The sequence below is a fragment of the Ictidomys tridecemlineatus genome, chromosome 4 (assembly GCF_052094955.1).
Source record: "Ictidomys tridecemlineatus isolate mIctTri1 chromosome 4, mIctTri1.hap1, whole genome shotgun sequence".
Taxonomy (NCBI): domain Eukaryota; kingdom Metazoa; phylum Chordata; class Mammalia; order Rodentia; family Sciuridae; genus Ictidomys; species Ictidomys tridecemlineatus.
Window position 1 is genome coordinate 56,624,992 of NC_135480.1, and position 12,741 is coordinate 56,637,732.

A 12,741-nucleotide genomic window follows, 5' to 3' on the forward strand; every position below is an offset into this window, starting at 1 on the left:
CTACCACCATCCACCATGTGAGTATGCAGCAACACAGCAACAAAGTACCATCTTAGAAGCAAAGATCAGTCCTTCACAAGACACTGAACACACTAGTACCTTGATCTTGTATTTTTCTCACAGTTCCTCCAGAACTATGAAAAATAAATGTCTACAATTTATGAATTACCCAGATAGAGATATTTTGTTAAAGGAACACAAATGGACTAAAACAGTTGCATATCAAGTACTTTTATTATTTCATTTTTCCTCACTTTGGCAGTTACACTATTCTATTCTGTTTGGAAATTACACTAGAATTTGCAATAAACATTCTTGAACTAACAAAATTAATCAGTTAACTTAATTTGACTCTCTTCCAAAATAGTGCAAGGACTCAGGGACACTTTAAATCAAATTGTCCTGTCCCTCCAATTAGTATGCGATTGTTATCAATATTTTAAGCCCTGCTTTTATGCATTCGTCTAGATTTATCTATACGTGTATCTCTTTTATAGCTCATAATTTCTTCTTGCACATCTGAATTTGCACTGATGACATGCTCTTTCTCCTGAAAAACCCTCATTACTAGTTCTGGGGGTTTTGTTTGTTTTTTATTTTTTAACTGGGGATTAAACCTAGGGCATTCTGCCACTGAGCTACATCCTCAGTCCTTTTCTTGATTTTGAAAGAGGGTCTAAGTTGCTAAGGGTCTTGATAAATTGCTGAAGGTGGTCTTGAAATTGTGATCCTCCTGCCTCAGCTTCCTGTGTCTCTGAGATTACAGAGATTATGTGCCACTGCCTGACTCATTAGTAGTTCTTCTGATGTTCCTGCCTAGTGCATATTCTCCCTTAATTTTTTTATTTAAATGTTCCTTTTCCATCATAATTTCTTAGGATATATATCATAGGATGTACAGAATTTTTATCTGTCAGCTATTTCCTTTCAATTGTAATAAATATTCCATCCTTGTCTTCAGCCTTCCCCTAGAACTATTGAGAAACCAGTTCTCTGCTAGGCTTTATAAGGTAAACTCTGTCTTCCTCTGAATACTTTGTTTTTGTTGTTCTGTTTTTCTGTAATTTCATTTTGTCATGTTTGGGCATAAATGTCTGTTATTTTTCTTGGTTGATTTTTGCCAATATCTTCAATTTTATCTCTAATATGTGATGAAAATATTTTAGTCACTATTGGTTCAAGTTTTTTACCTGTTCCCTCAGATATTCTTCACTGCCTAATAAAGTCTTTGAGGTTTTAAAGACTTTATTTAAACATTTTATCTATATACTTTAGGTATTTTTTATTTAAAAAGTTGGTATGAAAGGTTGATTCTACCATTAAAGGCTTGATTCAATTTCAATGACCTGAAGAACATAGAAACCCCTAGATGAAAATGAAAACAATGGTGTCCTAGTCCTTTTTGTGTTGCTATAACAGAATACCTATGACTGGGTAATTTGTAATGAATATAAATATACTGGCTCACATTTCTGGAAGTCGGGAATTCTAAAATCAATTCACTGGCATCTGGTGATGACTTTCTTGCTGCATTATCATAGGGTGGAAGTTGAAAGGGCAAAAAGGCAAAGGGGGATTGATTTCTCCCTTCTATATTGTCAGTAATCCCACCCATGAGGGTATAGCCCTCACATCTGCACCTGTCAAAGGTACCCCCTCTTAATACTGTAACAATTGAAAGTAAATTTCAACATGAATTTTGGAGGGGACATCAAAACCACCCCTTAAAAAAGCTCATGTCTTTCTCACATATAAAATACATTCATTTCACCCCAATAACCTCAAAAGTCTAAACTCATTAAAGCATCAATTCAAAAACCCAAGTCCAGAGTCTCATCTACATCAGATATGGGAGAGGTTCAGCCACAATTCATCCTAAAGAAAATTTCCCTCCAGCTTTAAATTTGTGAAAACAAATAATTCACTTTCAAAATATAATGGTAAGACAGGTCTGGATAGACGTTATCTTTCCTAAAGGAAGCATCAGTAAAGAAAAAGGGGTAAAAAAAAAAAAAGTCCCTAGTAAGCCCTACTGGATAGTATTATTCAAGAGCTGAATTAACACTAAATCCTAAGGCTTGAGAATAATACCCTTTGACTCCATGACCCACCTATTAGGCATACTGAGGTAGGGGTTGAACCCCCTAAGGACTCAAGAATGTACATCCACATGATTTTTCTAGGTTCAATTCACACAACAGCTCTATTGGGTTGGAAGTGATGTCTGTAGCTCTCCCAGACTGGCATTTAGTACTTACAGCTCTACAATTCTGAAGTCTCCGGGCATCTAAGCCTCCAGGCTCCATTAGAACTAATAGGGATTCTCCGTGGTAGCTCTACCCCTGAAGCAGGTTTCTGCAACTTCTTTTTGAATTCAGATGAAGGCAGCTGTGCCTCTGTGGCTCAATCACTCTGCAGACCTGCAGAATTAGCACCACTTGGCTTTCATTAAGATATATGGCTTACACCTTCCAGAGAAGCAACTAGAGCCAAATCTGAGCCTGTTTAAGCCCCGACAAGGGCAGTCTAGGAGCATTGCACAAGAATGTGATGAACCAGCACTTCAGGGAGTGCAGGGGAATAAATACCGAGGTCCCATGGTTTCCCTACACCCCTGTCTATAAAAAAAAAAAATTCTGCCCTAAAGGCAATAGCATTCTGAGCCTCAAAGATCTCTGAAATGCCTTCAGAATCATTCTTCCACTGTTTTGAAGAATAGCACCTGGCTTCCTTCTGTTGTACTAATCTCCTTATCAAATGGCTGCTTGAAGACATCGTTGTCTATTTCTCCTAACATACTTCTTTATTCTTTACATAAGCAGGCTAAGAACTTTTCATATCTTTATATTCTGCTTCTTTTTAATAAAAGTTGTATCTTTAAATTATTTTTTTCTTCTAACATTACAATATGCAGTTAAGAAGAGCCATGAAGCATTCTGGATGAATTGCTGCTTAGATATTTCTTCCAAAATATATCCTAGTTTATCACCCTCAAAATTCTGCCTTTCATAGAGCCCTAAGCCATAGATTTAATTCAGCCAAGTCTTTTGCAGCTTTATAACAAGAATGTACTTTCTTCTGGTTTCCAAAACCTTGTTCCTTTTTTCTAAGAATTTATCATAATTACCTTACTTATCCACATTTTTTATCATTATTATAAAGACACTTAAGTAATCTCTCAGCAGTTTCAAACTTTCCCTGCAGTTCTTATCTTCTTCTGAGTACTCATCAAAATTTCCCTAAATGTTTCATTCATAGCACTTCAAGTTTTCCTTGCCTATACCTCCAAATTCTTCTGGTTTCTATCCATTACCCAGTTGCAAGGCTGCCTCTACCTTTCTAAGTTTTTGTTATAGCAACACCCCACTTCTCTGGCACCAATTACTGCCTTAGTATATTTTGGATTGTCATAGCAAAATACCTAAAACTGGTCTTCAGGCTGGAAAGGCCAAGATGCCAGCATCAGCAGGCAAAGAAGCAAAACAGGGTTGAAAGTTCAGCCCTTTTATAACAGCTTTAATCTCATCCATGAGGACACAGACTTTATAGCCTAATCATCTCTCAAATCTCAGATATTAATATTGTTATAATAGCAACTAAATTTAAACTTGAGTTTTGCAGAGGACAAATCCTCAAACCTTAGTAAATGTCATTCCTATTATAGCAAACGAAGAAAGATGTGATAAAGGTGAAATCTAAGAAGTAGGAGAGGATAAAATGAGGTGAGATTGAAGAGAGATTTCAGAGGGTAAATTGCAAAGACACGGTCTACTAAATTTGTGTAAGGAGGAAAAGAAAGAAATAGGAGTTTGATAGTAGGAAACCAATAATGCACACACAGAGACATATACACACAAAAAAAAAACTTGAATGAGGTAAGAAATTAAAGCATGAAATCTTATTTGCTGTTCTGAGGGCAGGGCAGAGAGGAGGAGATGCTGTCCTGTATTCAAAGTTTCATCAATATACATTAATGAGCATTTGATTCTATACACAATTATGAATAAAATCAGCATATAGACAGTTATTCGTGTGATATGATGTAAAGATAATATTAACTACATGAAGATGAGGAATAAGAACTGAGTGATGCAAACCAGGTCAGTAACAAATTCAAATAGCAAGAGAGCAAATAAATATCATTAAATTACTTACAAAGAAGTGACAGGAAAGAATGGAACCAGTCGATATAGATTTCACAGAAACTAATACAAAAATACAATCAATTGGTGTTATCACTAGTTTTAAAAAACTATACATCAGGTTTGGGGTTGTGGCTCAGCCGTAGAGCACTCATGTAGCACGTGGGAGGCCCTGGGTTTGATCCTCAGCACCACATAAAAATAAATAAATAAAATTTTTTAAAAAACTATACATCAAGCCAGGTGCAGTGGTGCACACCTGTCATTCCAGCAGCTCAAGAGGCTGAAGCAGGAGGATAAAAAGTTCAAAACCAGCCTCAGCAACTTAGCAGGGTCCTAGGTAACTTAGTGAGACCATGCCTCAAAATAAAAAAACAAATAAAAAGTCTGAGGATGTGGCTCAGGGGTTAATTGAACCCCTGGGTTCAATCCCTGGTACCAAAAAAAAAAAAAAAACTAAACATTAAGCTATCTACTCATGCATATTTTCAAATTCCATCCCGCAGTTTACTCTATCCTTCAGCTTTTCTATGCAATTGATTCTGTATAAAAGGAAATGCAAAAATCAGGCTAAGCTGCAATTCACCCTAGCAAATAAAAAAGGAATCCATATTGAGAACACACACACTGATACCCTATACACACACAAAAATTTGTTGTTAACCAAAAAAATATAGAGGTGGAGCAATTAATGGAGGGGATGGAAAGAACTTGAAGACATGCATCATTAGTACACTCTTCTATTTGATCATGTGGCTGATACTTCCTAAGGTCAAGACACAGTCAAGACTAACTCTCTGTTTTTCACACAGCCATGGCCACAGCAGAGTGCACCCCTGATGAACCTCTGCTCAGAGGCAAAAGGAGGCAAGATCTCCAAGAGATGCTGAGAGAAGCAGGACTGGATGTTGAGTACTGGTTGCCCAAGCTGAAGGAAGATCTTGGTGTGACCTGTGCCCAGGCACTACAATATTTAAAAGAAAAAGACCTTCAGAAGCTGAAATCCCAGGTACAACATCCATGGGAGAAAAGGGCCCTAGAGAACCTGATTGAACAGTCACACTCAAATGGTTTTCCAGGGTTACAGGAATCACTGTTGGAGATGATAAGGAAAAAGCAGAAGCAGGCAGAACAAGCACTGCAGGAGCTAAGAAGTTTGCTGTCAGAAGGAAGGCAGAGACAGGAAGAGGAAGTGAGGAAAAAAGAAGCAGAGCTGAGGCAAGCCATGGAGATCCCTGAAGAGTACTGGCCAGTGCCTGAAAAGCCCCTCAGGGATGTCACGGAAATCATGCAGAGACAACTCAGTCTCTTGGAGCAGACACTGTCCCACATGAAAAACCTCCCAGACAGAGATCTAATAAGATGGGCATCTGGAGGGCTGGCCTTGCAGGGAATTTACAAAACCGGTCACCAAACTGACCTGTTACAGAAGAGAGAGGAGCTACTCAGTGTCCCCAAGGATTTCTCACTTTTTGGCCCTCAGCAGGGCACATGGATGGAAACAAAGGACTTTACATCTTTTCAAGAAGAATCCATGTTCACCCAGACTATAGAGAAGGTGGGCTTCAGTATCACTGCCTCTGCCAAAGGTGAAGGCTGGAAATATAGTCTGGAAGCTGGAGTGGATAAAAGCAAACATTCAGAATCCAAGGAAACTGAACAATTTCATTCTAAACATTCTTATTTCTGCTCAACTAAATTTAGCTACGTCCCCCTGGCCTCTTGCCACTTTCCCATTGATCAACTCCAGTTCTCCAAGCCTGCTCTTCAGGAACTGAAATGCATTGAAAATCTTCTGGATCAGACTGCAGATCCAGATATATTCCCTTTGCTGAGGCACAGGACTGAGAACTTCTTCCATAGGTTTGGCTCTCATGCTAACCAAGGCCCTCTACATCTGGGAGGAATCTACTGGTGGAAGGCAATTTCAGAGGGTTTTCAAAGTGAACAGCTGGCTGATGTAAAGCAGCAGACAGCAGAGGCTCTGAATATTTACATCAAGGGCAGCTTCAGTGGCTTTGGGGTCAATGTAACTGCAGGTATGAATGTATCAGATGCTCTTTCCAAAAAAGCCTCTCAGAGCCAAACTTTACAAAATCTCCAAAACAAAGTCCAATTATCTGTGACTCAGACAGGTGGCCCACAAGAAGCAGATGGCCTCATCCAGTGGAAAGCTGGCCTTGTTGCTAGCAATCAAACTTGGTGTGTCATTGACCGGGGACTTCAGCTAGTGCCCATTTGGGACATAATCCTCTCCAGCCACAGAAGTGATTTTAAGGATCCCCTTAAGGTGGCTAACTGCCTGAAAGACAACTACGCTGCTCTGACTGGCCTCACTGCCCAGATCCAGGATGGAGAGGAATTATTGAGTGCTATGCAGGAGGCTATAATTTTCCTAGATGATGTGAAATCCTGGGAGATATCTGATCCTGAAGAACAGCTTCAAAAACTGATAGATTTCATGCAAATGTTGAGTCAAAAAATAAAAGGTTATGACACTTGGATTAACACATGCCTCACAGACTGGGATCTTCAGAATTTTCTAGTAAACATTTTCAACTTTTGCAAAAGCTCTTCAATCCATAAAACTAGATTTATTAAATCACAGTTTCACAGCCTTCTCGATCCTCACGTCTACAAAGTGACAAACTTTCCTCAGGCTCGCTCCATCATGCAGTGGATAAACCAATCAGAGTCAGAGCAAGAGCAACTCAACATCTCTCAATTTTCTGAGTTCATTAAAATTTTAAAAGAAACACAGGATGAACTTTTAGAAGCGAATGTCAATTCAGAGACCCCAGAAACGGTAGAAGAAGCTCAAAGAAAGGCTACCTATGAGGTCTGCTTAGCTCTCAGTTGCTTCTTGAATCACCTCCAAGCAACAGAGCAGCCAGACAAGCAGCTCTTGCTACTTTCCATTGCAGCTGGTGCAGGATATCAGGTGGTAAGCAATACTTTTCAGTATCTTCTAGGGTGCAATGAGTTAAACTTCCTACTGGATGAAATGCAAACTGCTCACAATAAATACCAAGAGCTCAAAAATATTTGCAACTATAGAGCTCAAGCATTCCTTATGCTCACAGGTCTGACTGCCACATCTGGAATTGCAACTGTTTCTACAAAAGACAAAATACAGCGCATGGCATTTATGAGACATCATATAGAACAGTCACTGTCTAAAGAAGTTTTACAAGTCCTCAACAAACTTGGTGCAGATTATGATTGGGAAAATCTAGAAAAAGACTTGAAGTTACTCATTGATGGGGATTATGAAGCTACCATCTCTTCATTGCAAATGGACAAGGTGAGAAAACAATTGCAAAGTCTTTTCCATGGAAAGAAACATTCCCAGGAACCACATGATAATGAAAATAATAAATGGAAGGTGATAAAAAATGGAGCCTTCCTAGACTTACTCCAGCGTCTAGGCCTAGAACATTACTACCCAAAAAGGATGAGTAGAGCTAATTTCCATCTTATCTACAAGATTTCTGTGTATAACACCCAGCCCAAATCTGAACGGGAACTTCCTTTCTATTTCCTTCAGAAACTACTTATGCTGGATTATGGACTGAGACACTTGATCTTCAAAGATGATGAAAACACAGATCATCAGGTCTGTCTAAGTGCTTCAAGTGAGGAAAATGAGGTTTTAGATCCATATGAAGACTTTGTTGAAGACAGTGATAGTCTTACTGATCCTTTAGTCTCTAAGCCCAGACCCCATATTCACCCAATGGATATTCAGATGGCAATTTTTCACTGTGCAGATGATTTTGCCAGACAATATATTTTGGGCAAACTTTCCATTTGTCAATTTGCCCTCCCTCTTCTGGTGCCAAATCCCTGCACTTCTCAAATTGAATTCTCTCTCTGGTCTCTCAGACAAATTAGGAGAAGTTGGCAGCAAGGAAGCAAATTACCACAAAGGAAGAACAACACTTACAAGAATCTTCATATGTGCCAGGTCTCCACCCCCATTGTGTCCTTCATTCGAGTTGGAAATGGCCTATCTGCTTCCAAATCTCAGATCATGAACTGTCTTCTCAGTAAACGTAAACATGATGTGTTTTTCCACAGACACTGCAGAGGAAGCAGCAAAGATTGTCTCTTGATGGGGGGTGTGGTAGAAATCTGTTGGTTCTGCCCTGGAGGGGAAGAGGAGGACAGGTTTGACAATTGTGTGACCTTCACCAATCTTCATGGAGATGCAAAGGAACATAAAAGGCAGCTTACCTTTCTGCAGGACATCTCTTCTCTCATCGTGGTCCTCATGTCAGCTTCTGATGACAATAAAGAAAACCAAAACATAGTCCGTGACCTGTGGCAGTCATCAAGACCTCTGATCTGCTTGCTTGATGACAAAGAAAAATGCAAAGCCAATAATTGTAGTAGAAGAGTGAGAATTGGCATCAGGAATAGAAATGAGGCAGAATTGACAGAGGAGCTCACAACTACCATCAGACATTTGCTAGAGCTCTCTGGCACTGCTCTCAGTTTAGAGGATTGTTCTCAGATTGCTGTTAAGCAAGGATTTCTGGTTGATGAACACCAAAGAGATTGCAAGGAAGCCAAAGAAAAGGCACAAACTATATTGGCCCTCCTGGGGGAAACAAAGTTATCTCATGTGAAAGAGAACTTACTACCCCTTCAGGGACAACTATGGCACCTTTGGTGTAAGAAGGACAAAGAATTCTATCATCTGAGAGAAAAGGGAAATCGGAGCATTGAACAACACAAGAGTGAGATTGAAACAGATAAACAAAGAATACGACATCAACAGTTGAGAAAAGCCTTTCCTCTTAATGAGTTAATGCAATCTGTCCTTCAAATTCTCCAAGAGCATTCAGACACTCACACCAAACTCTACTTCTTTCAGTGGCTGTGTATATTTTTGGACAACCTGACTGCAGAACACTTGGAAAAACTACGTGAGAAACAAAGATATTTGTGGTCAATAGAACAAACAGAAAAGCAAAAGGCACAAAAGAGCGACTCCCTGAGACTCTATCAAAATGAGATAGAATCCATCTCTACTGAGATTAATGACTGTACCTTAGGAATTGAGCAATTACTCAGAGAGGTTGGCCAGATCTATGAAGCTCTGGAAGAAACTTCCTCCACAAGAGATATACTTTTTCTCTCCCTTCCCCAAATTGCTGCAGACCTGATGATAGCTGGTGTCCCCATAGAGCTGATGGATGGAGATGCTTCCTATGTGCCCCTAAAGTGGGTGTCAGCTGTTTTTGACAAGCTCTCTGAGAAACTTGGAGACAAACGGCTCTTTGTTCTCTCTATCCTTGGCCTGCAGAGCTCTGGGAAGTCCACCTTACTAAATGCTCTTTTTGGGCTGCAGTTCACTGTAAGTGCAGGCAGGTGTACCAGGGGGGCCTACATGCAGCTCCTGAAAGTGGATGAGTCATCCAGAGAGGAACTTGGCTTTGACTTTGTGCTGGTTGTAGACACAGAAGGACTTCGGGCCCCAGAACTCAGCAACAAGTCCCAGAATTGGGACAATGAGTTAGCCACGTTTGTCATTGGAATTGGAAACTTGACTCTGATCAATATTTTTGGAGAGAATCCATCAGAGATGCAGGACATCCTACAAATAGCTGTCCAAGCCTTTCTGAGGATGAAAAAAGTGAAAATCTTCCCAAGTTGCCTGTTTGTTCATCAGAATGTGGGAGAAGTTACAGCTAAAGACCAAACTATGGAAGGACGAAGGTGCCTAGAACAGAAGCTAGACGAAATGGCAATAACAGCTGCTGAACAAGAAGAGTGCTCAAATGTAACCCACTTCAGTGACGTTATAAAGTTTGATGTCAATACTCACGTGTACTACTTTGCTCACCTCTGGGATGGCAATCCCCCTATGGCCCCTCCCAATCCTCGCTATAGCCACAATGTCCAAGAACTGAAAAGTAGAATTCTTTTAACTGCCAAAAATAAATCCAGGGGTAACATCATGAAGATTTCAGGTGTAAAATTCAGAGTTCAAGATTTGTGGAGAGCCCTGGTAAATGAGAATTTCATTTTCAGTTTCAGAAACACACGAGAGGTCATGGCCATGAGCAAACTAGAAACCATGTATAACCACTGGACCTGGGAGCTCAGAAGTCATATGCTGGAATTGCAGAATCAACTAATCAACCAGATTCAGAATGGAAAGATCCACACACTCAATGCTAGCATATTTGAGGCATCAGTTACAGAAAAATATATAGCTATCAAGCAAGAACTTGAAAAATATTTTAATGAAGACCCAGATAATGAAATACTGGTTCAATGGAAAGCAAATTTTGAAAATAAGCTACTCATCCTTAAAGAGGCACTTATTTCAGATAGTAAAAGAAAAGCCAATGAACTTATTCACTTTAAAAAAAATCAAGAAAGGTTAGATAAGAAAAAGATAGGTTATGAAAATGAATTATTGGAAAGGAGCCGAAAATTAGCTTTAACTGTAAAGGGTAAAGAATTGAGTGAGGAAGAGTTATATGAGAAATTCAACCAACTGTGGAAAAAATGGGTCTATGATGTATCTTCAGATCTCCCTCAAGTTATAGAGCCTGACATTGATGTAGATTCTGAAAGCATCCTTTGGGAATATTTCCAAAAGGAGGCAGACATGGTAGACATACTAAAGAGAGATTCTGGAGAGAAGTTTCAAATCAATTATGATGAACATATCAAAATGAATAAAAAATATAACTTTATGACAAGGACACTAAAGCCCCGTGATATAGAATCCATTAATATGATTACTGACCACATTGTTGCAAGATTTAATGAAACTATTAACAATATTCAGAGGCAACAATGTGATTACAATCCAAGTTATTTCCATGAAATCCTAAGAATCATAGATGAGGAAGTAAAATCTGCATCCACTGAAAAAAGATACACATTTACAAGTAAATATAACACTGAATTATCTTTGTGTTTATTCCAAAAAGCATCAAAGAGTTTTAAGGAAATGCACAAAGCATTCAAAAGAGCAAATGATCCTGTAAACTATCTAGAAAGCAAGAAAGATGATTTCTTTATGAGCTTTAAGATCTCCTGTCAGGGTGCAACTTCCATCAAAACATTTGTTGATTTTCTGTGGCACAAGCTAACTCCTGCTGTCTCTGCCACTATATGGGAAAAAATGATCATTAAAATAGCTGGGGACATGCAAGCAACCTGCCCTGCGTTCAATGGAAACAGGGCTAACCTGGAGAAACACATTCTTATTTCTCTGGCAGAAGAAGAAAACTTTGATAATTATTGGCAATATCTTCATAATACAAAATCTTTTTTTAGCAGTTATATTGAAAACCATATCAAAAGATATTGTTCACACAATGGAAGTGAAAAAATAAAGACTTTTTTCAAAATAAGTTTAGACAACATCAAGAATGCCATCCTTTCTGCCATTCGTGAATCCACAGCGGTAGCTAAGGATAAAAGCAGCACTGTGTCTGAGTGGTTGGATTTGTTCTGTGATCACCTGGGAAACAATTTGTTCTTCCCCCGAAGAGATCTGATAAGCATTGAGCACCAGGAGATAAAAGATATTGAATTTCTGAAAGAAGCCATGAGTGCAGCTTTGGATCCTGCGATGAAGAAAGTAGAACAGAATTGTTCAAGTATACCTATAGAAGAAATGGTTCCTGAAATTGAGAAAATCCTCTCTGAACATCTCTGTGGCTGCTGGAAACAATGTCCCCTATGCAATGCAATTTGTACAAACACAATTCCTACACATGAAGGAGATCATAGTGTTCCATTTCACCGTCCCCAGGCTGTCAATGGATGGTATAAGCATAAAACAGACCATTTTGTAATTGACTGCTGTACTAGTTCAGTAGCAAGTAATCGTTTCATGTATTTTGGAAATGACCAAGAAATCCCTTATAAGAACTATCGGCAGGCAGGAGGGGACTATTCCACATGGAGCATCACCCCAGATTCATCCACCCAGCCATATTGGAAATGGTTTGTCTCACATTTCAGATCAAAGCTAGAAGAAAAATATCAGAAAAAATTTACAGATACTGGTAAAATCCCTGATGCATGGGCCAAAATCACAAAGCAGGATGTGCTTGATGACTTGAAAAATCAGTAATTCTCAATTACCACAAAAGAGCCCCAGCATTTGGGAAAAGAAAAAAGAATAGTCCCTAAATAATCCTAAAACACCTCCTTTTTATAACAAATTTCAATATTTCCATTTTAAAAATGAAATGTGTAAAATTTTGAAGATTTTTTTTTTAATAAAAGGATTTCAAATTCTCCTGTGTTGCTCCCTGCAACAAGGGTATGTGAGAGACAGGCAGGACCAGCCTGTCATCTCCGAGGGGCTGAGCGAGAGGGTAAGTGTCGCCACCTGGCCAGCCACCCAGCCTGGCCAAGAATCACATCGAGTAGGGAGTTGAGTCAACCATGGAGGTGCAGCAATCTCAACTTTATTGTGTCAGGGACAAGGTTATATAGTGATAGAAGGAGGGAGTAAGAAGAGAGAGTAGCAAGAACCAATAAGGGGCAGCTACATCACTATCACTAAGGGGCCTAGGCAATTTCAGATTAAACCATTAGGTGGGGCTAAAGTCAAAAGCCC

General features: G+C 39.3%; 1 protein-coding gene and 1 long non-coding RNA gene across 2 annotated transcripts in view; one reads left to right on the forward strand and one right to left on the reverse strand.

Annotated features, from left to right (window-relative positions):
* Window positions 1–2,505, reverse strand: part of LOC144377114 (uncharacterized) — a 30,440-nt gene extending 27,935 nt beyond the window's left edge. Inside the window, exon 1 of the long non-coding RNA XR_013437774.1 lies at window positions 2,259–2,505. This is a non-coding gene — a long non-coding RNA (uncharacterized LOC144377114). The remainder of the gene's footprint in view (window positions 1–2,258) is intronic.
* A 2,451-nt stretch (window positions 2,506–4,956) lies between these two features.
* LOC101969554 (interferon-induced very large GTPase 1) lies at window positions 4,957–12,415 on the forward strand. The gene has a single exon (XM_005341127.3). It carries the CDS (start codon window positions 4,957–4,959, stop codon window positions 12,247–12,249), a length of 7,293 nt encoding a protein of 2,430 aa, XP_005341184.2. The 3' UTR covers window positions 12,250–12,415.
* Window positions 12,416–12,741: the final 326 nt, after the last annotated feature.